This window comes from Panthera pardus, unplaced genomic scaffold (assembly GCF_024362965.1).
Source record: "Panthera pardus isolate Hobbes unplaced genomic scaffold, ASM2436296v1 HiC_scaffold_6, whole genome shotgun sequence".
Taxonomy (NCBI): domain Eukaryota; kingdom Metazoa; phylum Chordata; class Mammalia; order Carnivora; family Felidae; genus Panthera; species Panthera pardus.
In genome coordinates this window covers 107,086,897-107,100,024 of record NW_026526991.1, presented here as the reverse complement: position 1 = coordinate 107,100,024, position 13,128 = coordinate 107,086,897, and the positions used below count along the sequence as shown (strand labels likewise).

Below are 13,128 nucleotides of genomic sequence, written 5' to 3'. Positions count from 1 at the left end.
GTTATGGAAGCAGCCTCCTAATTTTGTCACAAGTGGCAAATCAGTAATGAGATTCGTTTGGTTAGGTGATTTTCATAAGGTCTACAACCTGGATAGCTCTTGCTGTACTTTTGTCATCTCCAAGCTCTGCTTGGGCCCATGCTTTTCCCTATAGAGTAAATACAAGTTAATGCAGACAGTGATTTTGTTTTCATGAGTAAGCAGCCTATCTAAAAAGTGATCCAGAACAGATGATGTCTACATTATGAAGTTCAAGTCTTGTTTATTGATCATCGTTAATGATTCCAGGAAAGCCTTATCAAGGAACTTTTGTTATGAGCTCCTCCAGATGTGTCCTGCAAAAAACATTAAACTGCTTAACTTTGGCTGTTTGAGGCAGTTGTGCCAACTTTTCAAATATTGGCCAACAGCTACCACACTCCACTGGCAGAGGAAGTACTCTGCCCATCTGTTGGGCTATAATATGTAAAGCATCTTGGAATCCGGTTGTCTGCAAATATTCAATATGTGTTAGAATGGGATTTAATGAGCCTTTAGGAGTGTGACTCAGAAGGGTGGTGGTTGTGGTAAGCAGGGGAAAATAACCGAGATGGCTTAGATGAGGATTTGCATGTACCAGCTTAGTCAGAAGCTGCAGGTGAGTTTGGTCTTAAGAGAGGACCAAGGGTCATATGATTCAGTGGATTTGTCTGCCTTATGTAGGATTTGCCTTGGAGCTGAGAGAGTCCTACATTAGGGACAGATTTTTATCTTACCACTTGGTAGTCATTCATTGGACATGAAATAAACAAATCTCAGTGTAATAATGAGCAAGACCTTCAGTCATTTTGAGCCTTAGTTTCTGCACCTGTAGACCAGTGGTGGGAGGGGGAATGGTAAGAGATTAAGGTTTCCCCTTCTTACTTTATAAGAGTGTGTGAAGATGAGTGCGACAATAAGATGAAAGGGAGATGCTGTGGAAATCTCAAGTAGTGCAGCCCCTTTGTATCAGACTGGAGAGCCTACGTATGGGTGCACATCTTTTGCCTCTTATGGTAGGTACAATGTCCTGTCAGGATTGTAGATGCTGTTAGATGACTGTGGCTCTGACTGAATCAGGGGAAGATGGAAAAGAGAGTCTCCTGTTGTCCGCAATCTCTGTTGTCTCAGAGCTTTTGGTGGTTTTGAACACCTAACCCAAGAGGTGGGAATGACCTTGAATGTCTCTCTAGAACATCTCTTGCAGAGGATTTATTTTCCCTTTAAAAAGAAGGAAAGAAGCTGTAAAGCATGGTTTGGAAAATGTCTCCAGCTACAGAGACTTTGAGAATCTGGGTAAACTGTATAGGTGGGCAGATGAGCACCTGAGCAGTAATCACTTCAGTGTGCCCTCATTAGTATGATCTTTTTGTTCCCCCAGGTATCCGTCAGCTTCAGCTAATACTTTTGAAAGTAGCCTTGATCCTAGGCATTGAGATCCATGTCAATGTGGAATTCCAAGGCCTTGTACAGCCTCCTGAGGACCAAGAAAATGAACGTGAGTTGGATTGGAATGAAGAAGGGATACAAGGGAATTGAGTGGGTGAGAAAAGATGAAATCAAGGAAGAAAACTACAAGAATCTCTGGGTTATTTTCAGAACTAGTTAAAGAGCCTTCTCCAGTTGTACAAACTATATCTTTTGAGGAACTTTTGCCTGAATGAGGAGGCCTTTCTTGCAAACACTTGTATTCATTATTGCAAATCATATGATGGGGAATGTTCCTTTGTGAGCCTTCTTCAAGGCTTCTTTCTTTCTGTGGTGTTTGTACCTCATGCTTTTACACCTAGTGTTTTCTGTTTGGGGTTTTGTGCGGTCTGCCTTTGGTACCAAAAGGTGTTTTAGGTATATGAATATGGTCTTGGTGATGACCTTCATTTTGACTTTGGTCCACAGGGATAGGTTGGCGGGCACTGGTCCACCCCAAAACCCATCCTGTATCAGAGTATGAATTTGAAGTGATCATCGGAGGGGATGGCCGTAGGAACACCTTGGAAGGTATTTGCCAATACCCCTTTGCCTGCTTCATAGCAGAGGGAAGGGTAACCCTTTCCCAACCCTGGGGTGAGTGAGAGTTTGTGTCATCAGAATCGATAATCCTAAGAATCAGCATATGTGTGCTGTTTATACTAATTGAATAGCAAGCCCAGCCTTCCACTAGCCAACTGGTACTTGGTTACTTCTTACAGGACATACTTGTTAGGGCACTAGGAGATAAGCTGTACTTTAAATGGTTGACTTTAAATGGTTGCAGGATTAAATCTAAGTTTAGTAAGCTGGTGGCTTTTCTTTTCTCTTTTTTCTTTTCTTTTCTTTTCCTTTCTCTCCTTTCCTTTCCTTTCCTTTCCTTTGGAAATCTTTGCACTAAGTAATATTCTGGTCAGTTAGATTTCATGTTGCTTGTTAGTATGGGGGAGACTTTGACTTCTTTCCTGAACTCTTATATTTTTTGGCAGGTAAACCTTATTTTCAGATAGAGAAGAATTGCCCTAAAATTTTCCCATTGATTCCCATCCCTCATGTTCCCTAATGTCTTCATCAGCATCCCTTTCTGTTTGAAGTGATCTTCCTTCTTTTCTCGCAAGCTGTGGCCACCTCTGAAAATGTCTTTCCTTCTAGGATTTCGCCGGAAAGAATTTCGTGGCAAATTGGCAATTGCCATTACAGCAAATTTTATTAACCGAAATACAACAGCAGAAGCCAAAGTGGAAGAGATCAGTGGTGTGGCTTTTATTTTCAACCAAAAGTTTTTCCAGGAACTGAGAGAAGCCACAGGTTGGTATAGATGCCTCCAAAGCAATTAGGATAAAAATTTAAATAACTGCCTGTGATTCTTCTCTTAGAGGGTTTGGTAGAGTGGGTGGGTGGTCATTGCTATTATTGCTTGTTTGCCCCTCTGCTCTTTCTTCACTTCTATACTTTGTTGTTAGTATAATGCTTTCCTTATCACTATCTCCTACTCTAGTGTTCTTTGTCTTCCTTACAGTGACAGGGCTGCTCTGGGTTTAGTTTTTATTTATTTGTTTTTAAGGGTTCTGTCTTCTACCAGCTTTTCTCCAAGCCCTTCCCCTATGTTATGGCTCTGAGTGATGGTGCTCAGTGCAGTAAGCTATTGGTTGATAGTTCTCTGGTTCACTGAGAACCTGACTTTACACACTTGAGTATACAGTCTTGTGGTCCAGTTTGGGCATGAAGTAAACCATGTGCTAGACAGGAATGAGATTGTTGTGTGATAACTTTTGAATACATTAACTTTGATATTTTTGATCCAACAAAAACATGCAGCAAATTTCAGTTCCATCTTCTAGAACATGATTTCTTTCCATTAATTACATCAGTGTTTTAGATTAATTGAATTAAAAAGTCAGTAGTTCATACTCTGCTTCCAGGCATCTAGTTGTCCTATTAAAAGCCAAAGAGATTTTCCCAGTTGCTTTGATGACTATCTAAGAGGTTTAACCTGAGAACCAACCCAAACCCTCTTACTAGAAGTTAGCCTTTCCTTTTTTTTCAAATCCATATATTTCTGCCTACTATTCATGGTTTTTAGGATACCTTAGGGTATCAAGTGAATTATAGGATAGTGCAGGTATAAAACAAAGTTCCCCCTCTTCTCATGAACTGAACATGCAGGAAGTGAAAATCTGGGCTCAGACATCTCTTTATTTTCATGTGCTCTACCTGGAGTTTTACAGCTCTTGTCTCTGTGGGCCTGTGTACAACTTTCTGGCTGCCCTAATGTACCTTCGTTTCAGCAAGCCCTTAGGTGACACATTTGTTTTCTGGTTGCAGGTATCGACTTGGAGAATATTGTCTACTACAAAGATGATACACATTATTTTGTTATGACAGCCAAAAAGCAGAGTTTGCTAGACAAAGGGGTGATACTGCATGTGAGTAATGTATTCTTTCAAACTTCTTTTGATGTCGTACTAGTTAATGTGACCGCTAAGGGAAAGAATTTTATTGTCTGATGAGTTTTTCCTTCAAGGGTATGAAAATGAGCACCCATCTCATCTCCTGGGAACATGAACTCCTCTAATGTTTTTTAGTTTAACTTAAAAAAAAAAACCAAACTTTTGTTATGGAAATTTTCAAATGTAAACAAAATTAGAGAGAATTGTATAATGAACCCCCATGTGCCCATTTTCCAGCTCTAACAATTATGTGGCCAATATTATTTCAGTAGTACCTCACCCCACTCCCCACTCCTGCCATTGGATTGTTCTAAAGCAAATGTCAGATTTCAGTTATCTCTGATACTCAGTTTAATTTTAGGTGATTTGGTTTGTGGTTATAGTTAATTCCATGTATGACTGATTATTGGTTGGTTAATAGGTCGTCTTTTGGGAGAAGGTGGTAGGGGGGAAGGGAGTTTGACCTGGAAGCCTGAGAATGGTTCTGGTTTTCCTGCAGATACAACTATCAGAAGTCTAGGGAACACTGACTGGATCAGGGTATATTTTGACCTCTTCATGATCTAACAATGGATGAGAGGTCTGGCTCAGCCTTTTTTCTAAGTGAATAATTGTAGGACATTCCCTAAGATGATGAGCAGAAAATGAAATCAGAGAACCACAGAGTAGTGGCTCTTTAAGGAGAGTTTCTTAAGTCCTATTTGGTCTTCAGTCTGAATCAGAATTACTATCCCCATGTGATGAAATGGATAGAAGAGGCACCAGATGTGCTGATTCAGACCTGTACAGTTCTTACCACAGACTCATGGCTGAATTTCAGGGTGCCTTTTGTCTTTTCAGGATGATAATGAGTCGTGTCACTGAATTACACTGTTGCCTTATCTGAGAGCAGTGTTGGGGGCATGCCAATGAGCACGTGCCTGCAGCACAGTCTCTTTTCCATTCATGGACCTTGTATCTGTTTCTCTGCCTTGTGTTCCTTTATGTATATAAGCAGAAATAGGGCAAAGCAGTTTGTACAGCCCATTCTGCCAAAAACATAAGCAAGGTATACTTGTTTGGATGCTTTATCAATAAGAAGTAGCCAATGAACCTGGTGGTATGTATGCCTTGGGACTAAGTTAAGACAAATCTACCACCTTAGGCAGAATTGTGGTTATCAGTTGAAATTATAGGCATACCTTGTTTTGCTGTGCTTCACGGTTACTGCCCTTTTTTTTTTTTTTTTTTTAAACAAAATTAAAGGTTTGTGGCAATCCTGCACTAAGTCTGTTGGTGCCATTTTCCCAACAGCATTTTCTTGTTTCGTGTCTCTGTGTCGTATTTTGGCAATTCTCACAATATTTCAAACATTTCCATTATTACATTTGTTATGATGATCTGTGATCAGTGATTACAACTTGCTAAACCCTCTAATAATGGTTAGCATTTTTCAGCCATAAATCATTTTTTAGTTAAGGTAGGCTGTTTTTTTTTTTAGACAAATGCTATTCCACACTTAATGGAGTACAGCATAGTGTAAACATAACTTCTATGTACGGGGAAACCAAAAATATTCATTTGACTCGCTATTGCGATATTCACTTTATTGCAGTGGTCTAGAACGGAACCTGCAGTTTCTCCAAGGTATGGCTATATGTAGGAATAATCTTGCTTTTTATTTATTTTTTTAGAGGGCAGGGGCCATGTTTCTATGTGTGCTGCTAAGTACTAAACCCATTGTGGTCACTTACTCAATGTTGAACAAACACTGTTTCAAGGACCAACTTGAGTATTTGTGTTTTGACTTTTAACATCTTGTAGTGCTAGCCTAAAGCACCATCAGGGACATTTAGAAACAAACCTTAGGCCCCATGTTAGAAGAGTAAAATTTGGCTCAGTTAGCCAGGAATCCCCAAAACAGAAAAGGAGTTTTTCACTTCTTTATGTGGAAAGCCCGTTTTCCTCTCATCGTTGTTTTTCTTTGTTGGTGGGTTTCTCTGAAGCCTTTCAGAATCTTATGTATTATTTTGAAAACCTCTGTTCCATCTTCAGTTTATTTCTTGCCAGCCCCCTGGAACTGCTGTTGCTCCCACGTTATATCTTTGGCACTGGAGCTTTCGGGTACTCCCTTTGCATTTGATAAATTATGCAGTGCTAAATATTGTATATGGTCCCAGTTGCCAAAAGCTGTTTGCTACCCAGAAGATAATGATTGCCAATAATAACATAAATTATAAAATATCTTTTCAGTTTAGAAAGTACCGTCACATAAATTATTTTATTTGGTATTCAAAACAACTCTAAAAGATGGATTGGGCAAAATCAAAGAAATATGACTTGCTCCAAGTAAATGGAAACTCTAGGACTGTGTTTTTAGGTGCCAAAGCCTGTGCTCTTTTATTTAATTAAAAAAAGTTTTAATTTTTATTTCTGAGAGAGAGACAGAGAGAGACTGCGAGTGGGGGAGGGGCAGAGAGAGAGGGAGACACAGAATCTGAAGCAGGCTCTAGGCCCTGAGCTGTCAGCACAGAGCCCAACGCGGGGCTCGAAGTCATGAACTCTGAGATCATGAGCTGAGTTGAAGTCAGACACTTAACAACTGAGCCACCCAGGTGCCCCAAGTCTGTACTTTTAGAAACAGCCTCCCGACCCTGGGGTGCCTGGGTGGCTCAGTCAGTTAAAGTTCAATTCTTGATCCCATCTCGGGTGTTGATCTCAGGGTCGTGAGTTCAAGCCCCACGTTGGGCTTTGCACTGGGTGTGAAGCCTCCTTAAAGAAAAAAAAGAAGGAAACAGCCTGCCTCTTTTCTCTTTAAGTTGTGTAGAAGACTTATTTTGGGATATGAAATCACTTAAAGAAGAAAGGAAAAGCTGTGAAACTAGCTTATGTCTGACATGTTTAGTGTAGCTCTTGCTGGGCTTCTCTTTCAAGCTGCTTCTCTCTCTCGAGACAGGACTATGCCGACACAGAGCTCTTGCTTTCCCGGGAGAACGTGGACCAAGAGGCTCTGCTGAACTATGCCAGGGAGGCAGCAGACTTCTCCACTCAGCAGCAGCTGCCGTCTCTGGATTTTGCCATCAATCACTATGGGCAGCCTGACGTGGCCATGTTCGACTTCACTTGTATGTACGCCTCTGAGAATGCTGCCTTGGTGCGGGAACAGAATGGACACCAGTTGTTAGTGGCTCTGGTTGGGGACAGCCTCCTAGAGGTGAGTAGAAAGGATGGCAGCACTTTATAGAAGAGGCAATAGTAAGGAAACAATAATAATTAAGAGCAAATGTGAGTACCCCTGGTTATAGAGTGAGGGTCTACAACATGCTGCAGCATAGGTCAGCTCCCTACAGGAGTTACACCAGGAAGTAGGGAAGGATTACAGGCTCTAGGGCATCCAGACATACTAAGTATGGATGGAAATTCTGCAGCTTTTGTGATTTGCTCCTCTACCAGTTTATGAAGTGGAAAAGCCCACTATCTGAATAGTTGCCAAAAAGTACTGTCAACAGCAAACTTTCTTCGTTTCTCAATTTAGTTTCCCTCTTTTAAAATACAATTTATTTAATTCCTCATTTCCTTTCTCCTTCATAGCCTTTTTGGCCAATGGGAACAGGAATAGCCCGGGGCTTCCTAGCTGCTATGGACTCTGCCTGGATGGTACGAAGTTGGTCTCTAGGAACAAGCCCCTTGGAAGTCCTGGCTGAGAGGTAATGGAACGCAGCCAGGTGTCTCTTCCACGAGAAAACTGGGAGTGATGAATGGTTTGCTCCTCAGGCAGACTACAGATTTTCTTCCTTCTCTCTCTCTTCCTTTCTTAATTAAAGATGTTTTCGTACTAAAGAAAGGAAAGGCAAGATATTTATTTATAAAATCATAGGTATGTAAAAATTATTTAATCTAAGTGGTCTTCTTTTATTCCTTTTCAAATTAAATTTGTTACTGACAAATAGTATCTGAATCTTTGCATTCCATTAAAGGACAGTAGCTGATTCTTTATGACAGTCACATGAACAAATACATAAAAATAGTACATTAAATCTTCTGTCAAAGTAGAAAGACTTAAACTAATGAAATCAGTGCAGTAGCAGGGGACATACTAACATAAGAAAAGAAATAAAAAATGACTTTGAATTCAAAAGAAAATCCCAAACTGCTTGTAAACATTTCTCAAACTCCCAAATGTCAGATATTTTGAAGCAGATTATTACAAAAGAGGTTAAGAATCCTAGGATTTGATTGCTAATAAAGAACAAATGCCTTGACCAGAAGAACTAGAGAAATAAGATTTCCTGGGTGCAATTGGTGGTTGACAGCATTTTAAGTCTGTTACTTAAGAAACTCCGGGCAATTTTGGTAGCAAGTTCTTTTTTCATCTGTAATTTTCTTAAAAATTAAATATTGTCCTCCTTGAAAAAAACAAAACAAAACAAAACAGTAAATTAGTTGCCTTTTAAATTAGGATCAGGCTTTTTATCCCAGCCCACCACAGTGTATTTTCCTTTGCTACCGGCCCTTAACCAGTTCAGTGTCTGTGGAATCACTGGCGTGGTGGGAATGGGAGCAGGGGCTAATGTAGGTTTGGAGGAAAATAATGGTCAAGGATGAGGATTTGTCATATCCTTCAGATTTTTGGGGGGCAGTGTCAAAAAATAGGAATGTTATCAAAGGAGAGGGAGAGGTGTATGGTGCTTGCCACTGCTCTGAGTATATTGTTGTATGTTATTGCAGGGAAAGTATTTATAGGTTGCTGCCTCAGACCACCCCTGAGAATGTGAGTAAGAACTTCAGCCAATACAGCATAGACCCTGTCACCAGATATCCCAATATTAACATCAACTTCCTCCGTCCAAGCCAGGTAAGAGCCTTCTAGTCAGTTATCTACCTCTCAGCCCATTTCAGGACTGACCAGACCTCTGAAACACTGAAACATGTCTATTAGTACCGTATACCCACCCTTCTTTCATAATGCACGTATATGTCTCTCTGGAATGACTGAAGGTAGGTATTACTTTCCATCAACAGATTGAGCAGCAAAGGGAGAGAGGTGTTGATGACTTGCCGGAAGATCACATGTGACAAAAATGGTGGACCTAAGACTTTATCCTGTGCCTCCTAATTAAAATTGCAGGTTGTAGGGGGTAGAGCACTTGTTCACTGCTCAGGAAATGTGACTTTCACTTGCGTTATTGCCACCAATCACTTATGACTTGGACATGTCATTTTCTCTGAACCTCAGTTTCTTCATCTGTAAAATGGAGATAATAACCCCTGCTATTCACAGGATCATTGTGAGGGTAAATGAGATTATTCAGTTGAAAGAACTTTGAACGTTAGAACATTGTCTGCAAGTAAAAGATACTGGTGGTCAATTTTTTTGTGATGCTGAGTTATTTCTCAGAATGTCTAAAGCCTTATAAATGCATTGAGAATGACATTTTACAAAGCACAGTAATCCCATAGAGCCCAGCAATTTCTAGAAAGCAGCCCATTCAACATATTTGCCTATGTACTTGTGTAATTTTTTATTTACTTTCTGCCTGAAGTTTATAGCTTCAAGCCTTCTGTAGACTTCTGTAGAAGGGGTCCATGAGACCTGCTGTCAATGGGCAACATTAGTGGTCCAATAGTGACTATCAGAAGGCCCTCTACGGCTGAATAGCTAATTTTTAGAACCTTTTTTTTCTTTTTTTTTTTTTTTTTTTTTTTTTTTTTTTTTTTTGAGCGACAGAGAGAGAGAGACCATGAGCAAGGAAGGGGCAGAGAGAGGATCTCAAGCAGGCTCCACACTGTTAGCACAGAGCCCAATGCAGGGCTCGAACTCACAAACCGTGAGATCATGACTTGAGCTGAAACCAAGAATCAGACACTTAACCAACTAAGCCACCCAGGTGCCCCAACTTCTTTTTTTAATGTTTATTCATTTTGAGAGAGAGAGCAAGAGCGAGCGTAAGAGAGGAAGGGACAGAGAGAGAGAATCCCAAGCAGGCTCCTCACTGTCAGCATGGATCCCAATGTGGGGCTCGAACCCATGAACCTTGAGATCATGACCTGAGGTGAAATCAAGAGTCAGATGCTTAACCTTAACCGCTGCTCAAGCACCCCAGAGCACAACTTATTACTGTTAATATATGTTTGTTTATTTGTAAACCCCACCACATTCCAGAAAGGATTTAAAGGTCATTGTTGTAACTTTTATCGGAACTTTGCCCAACCTGCTATCTCAGTCTTTTGCTCTCTGGTGGGAACTTGTTACTTGGTGTTTGATTTTAGTTCTTTACAACTTTTTAACTTTCTGCCAGGTGCGTCATTTATATGATACTGGAGAAACAAAAGATATTCATCTGGAAATGGAGAACCTAGTGAATTCCCGAACTACCCCAAAGTTGACTCGTAATGGTGAGTTCTGGTAATGACCTTTTGAAAACATTTTTTTTAAATGTTTATTTATTTTTGAGAGAGAGAGAGAGAGAGAGAGAGAGAGAGAGAGACCGAGTGTGAGTGAGGGAGGGGCAGAGAGAGAGGGAGACACAGAATCTGAAGCAGGCTCCAGACTCTGAGCTTTCAGCAGAGAGCCCACTGCAGGGCTCAAACTCACAGACAGGACCGCAAGACCATGACCTGAGCCAGAGTCACATGCTTAACTGACTGAGCCACCCAGACCCCCCTAAGTAATGACCTTTGAAATGTAAGTAACCTATTCAGAGAAGTCAGTACTGAGCTGTTAGTGTGCACAGTACTGTATAAGGCAATAGTTCTCAACCAGAGGTGATTTTGCCCCTCAGGGAACATTTGGTAGCCTTTGAAGACATTTTTGATTGTCATGACTAGGGGAGGGTACTATTGTCATTCAAGGATGCTGCCCAACCTCCTAAGTGCGCAAGTCAGCTCCCCACAACAAAGAATTGCCCAGCCAAAAATGTCAGTAATGTCAAGGATGAGAACCCTCGGTCTAAGGTTTTAGGAGGATATAAAGAGAAACCAGATACAAATGCTGATGAGAGAGAGAGGAGTGAGTGCACACACATACACCAACCAAGGTTTCTGGGGGAGGCTTTATGAAGAAGCAGTGGTATTTTAGCTGAGTATTATGACATTGTCAGGATATGGTTGCAGAGATAAAGGCCATTCTGTATTTTGTGTGCCTTGAAGGGCCCCTGGATTTTTTTTAAAAGAAGAGCAACCAGAGTATGCCTGGTCAGCTGCATGTAAGATGGGATGGAGAAGGGAAATGCCAGAGGCAGGGAAACTAGTTAGGAGTACATTGCAGGGGTGCCTGGGTGGCTCATTCGGTTGAGTGTCTAACTCTTGGTTTCGGCTCAGGTCATGATCTCACAGTGCATGGGTTTGAACCCCATGTTGGGCTCTGCACTAATGGTACAGAGCCTGCTTGGGATTCTCTCTCTCTCCCTCTCTCTCTGACCCTCCTTCACTCATGCACATGCATTCTCCCTCTCTCTCTCTCTCTGTCTCTCTCTCTCTCTCTCAAAAATAAAAATAAACTTAAAAAGAAATACAGGGGGCGCCTGGGTGGCTCAGTCAGTTAAGAGTCCAACTTCGGCTCAGGTCATGATCTCGCAGTCCGTGAGTTCAAGCCCCTCATTGGGCTCTGTGCTGACAGCTTGGAGCCTGGAGCCTACTTCAGATTCTGTGTCTCCCCCTCTCTCTGCCCCTCCCACTCTCACACTCTGTCTCTTTCTCTCTCTCAAAAATAAATAAACATTAAAAAAGAAAGAAAGAAAAGAAAAGAATTGCATTGCAGTAGTCAAGCTAATGGTGGTGAAGGCCTAAATCTGATATTGATGTTGAGGATGGACAAGGCCATGGAGCATAGTTAGAAGAACTCTGACTTTGGGGCCGGGTGCAATGGAGTCCCAGTTCAAGCTCTGCCATTTGTGAAGTGTGTGGGCAAGAACGGGTTATTTTGCATCTGTGAACTTTGGTTTCCTTGTCTGTGAAATGGGCCTAACAAATACCTACTCCATACTATAGTCATGAGGCTTCTATGACATGTATAGAGTATTTATTACAACATCTGGCATACAGCAAGTGGTCACAAATGGCAGCCACTTTGTCATTGTCATTATTAATTATGTGAGAGAGCCAGAATCAATAGGCATTGGCAGTTTGGTTGCATTATGGGTCAAGAGAGCATTGTGAATGGTGCTGCCATCAGTTTGGAGAAGGAAGTGGGAGGATGAGAAAGTTTGACATGCTATTGGGATATCAAGGTGGACATCACAACCAGCAGGCAGTTGGAAACATTTTCATCTAAGCAGACAATACACCTTTGTCAATGTCATTTTAGGGCCTAGAGTATTGAAGTTGACTAATACATGTTAGATTGATGGATATACAGACTTGGAAGACATTTGAATAAAATTAATTTCGGAAGTAAATTTCTGATTTACAATAATAACACCAGCAGTGGTTGGTTCCCTGTGTAGTTTTAGGATACATTTTCAGACTTAAATAGGATTTCAGACTTAAATAGGACTTTTATGATATTGCAGTTTTTACCTTGTTAAGTTCCCAAACACTAAAGGACTTCGTAGAAGGTTAGTTATTTCCAGCTGCTAAAAGTAAGAGAGCAGACATTCTTGGACACAAATAGGAGTTTACAGCTTCTTTTAAATGCTGCATATCAGAGCTTCTCTGATGCAGTTTACAGATTTTTATAAGGCACAGCAATAAACTGGAAAACATCCAAGCATATGTGTTCTTGTATTCACCTTTTCAAGATGTGATCATTTATAATATAGAATGCCAAGCCTGACCTGAGGGATTGATTGTTCCGGTCTGGGGTCCTTGGCCTTGCCAATGTAATCCTACAGAGTTTCTTCACTTGGCAAATCGCTCTGTACTCTGGAAAGTGTAAGAGTGGGCTTTGTTTGCCTTTGATTAACATGTTGCCAGAGCGAATGGAATCTTTTCTGCTCTACTCCCCCCAGTATTGCTTTGAAGGGAAGGAGCTTCCTCAGCTAGCTGCCGCGCAACTATCCAGGGAGGGTGACAGGTCAGTAGATGGCGCTGTTCCATCTAAGTCCCTATCAAACAATGCGGCAGTGATACTGGGCTTTACATGAGCAAGGCCAGATAACCCCCGTTGTGACTGGCATTGACCTCAGAGTCTGGGTAAATTGGTAGTTTCTTATCTACCTAAAATTCTACTGTCATGATACCAGTTACATAGCTTCTGACTTTTGAAAAACCGTGA

The 13,128-nt window shown here is 41.1% G+C and overlaps 1 protein-coding gene across 24 annotated transcripts in view; it reads left to right on the top strand.

Moving 5' to 3' along the window:
• MICAL3 (microtubule associated monooxygenase, calponin and LIM domain containing 3) overlaps window positions 1-13,128 on the top strand; it is a 228,325-nt gene that overhangs the window by 107,469 nt on the left and 107,728 nt on the right. For all 24 annotated transcript variants that reach the window (XR_002084566.2, XM_019465075.2, XM_019465079.2 and 21 more), the window contains exons 4-11: window positions 1,400-1,516; window positions 1,915-2,016; window positions 2,638-2,793; window positions 3,811-3,911; window positions 6,871-7,128; window positions 7,506-7,621; window positions 8,643-8,769; window positions 10,214-10,310. Coding sequence is in view for 23 of the 24 variants with exons in the window: in XM_019465075.2 (XP_019320620.2) it covers window positions 1,400-1,516; window positions 1,915-2,016; window positions 2,638-2,793; window positions 3,811-3,911; window positions 6,871-7,128; window positions 7,506-7,621; window positions 8,643-8,769; window positions 10,214-10,310 (1,074 nt within the window). In the remaining variant the exon portion in view is untranslated. The remainder of the gene's footprint in view (window positions 1-1,399; window positions 1,517-1,914; window positions 2,017-2,637; window positions 2,794-3,810; window positions 3,912-6,870; window positions 7,129-7,505; window positions 7,622-8,642; window positions 8,770-10,213; window positions 10,311-13,128) is intronic.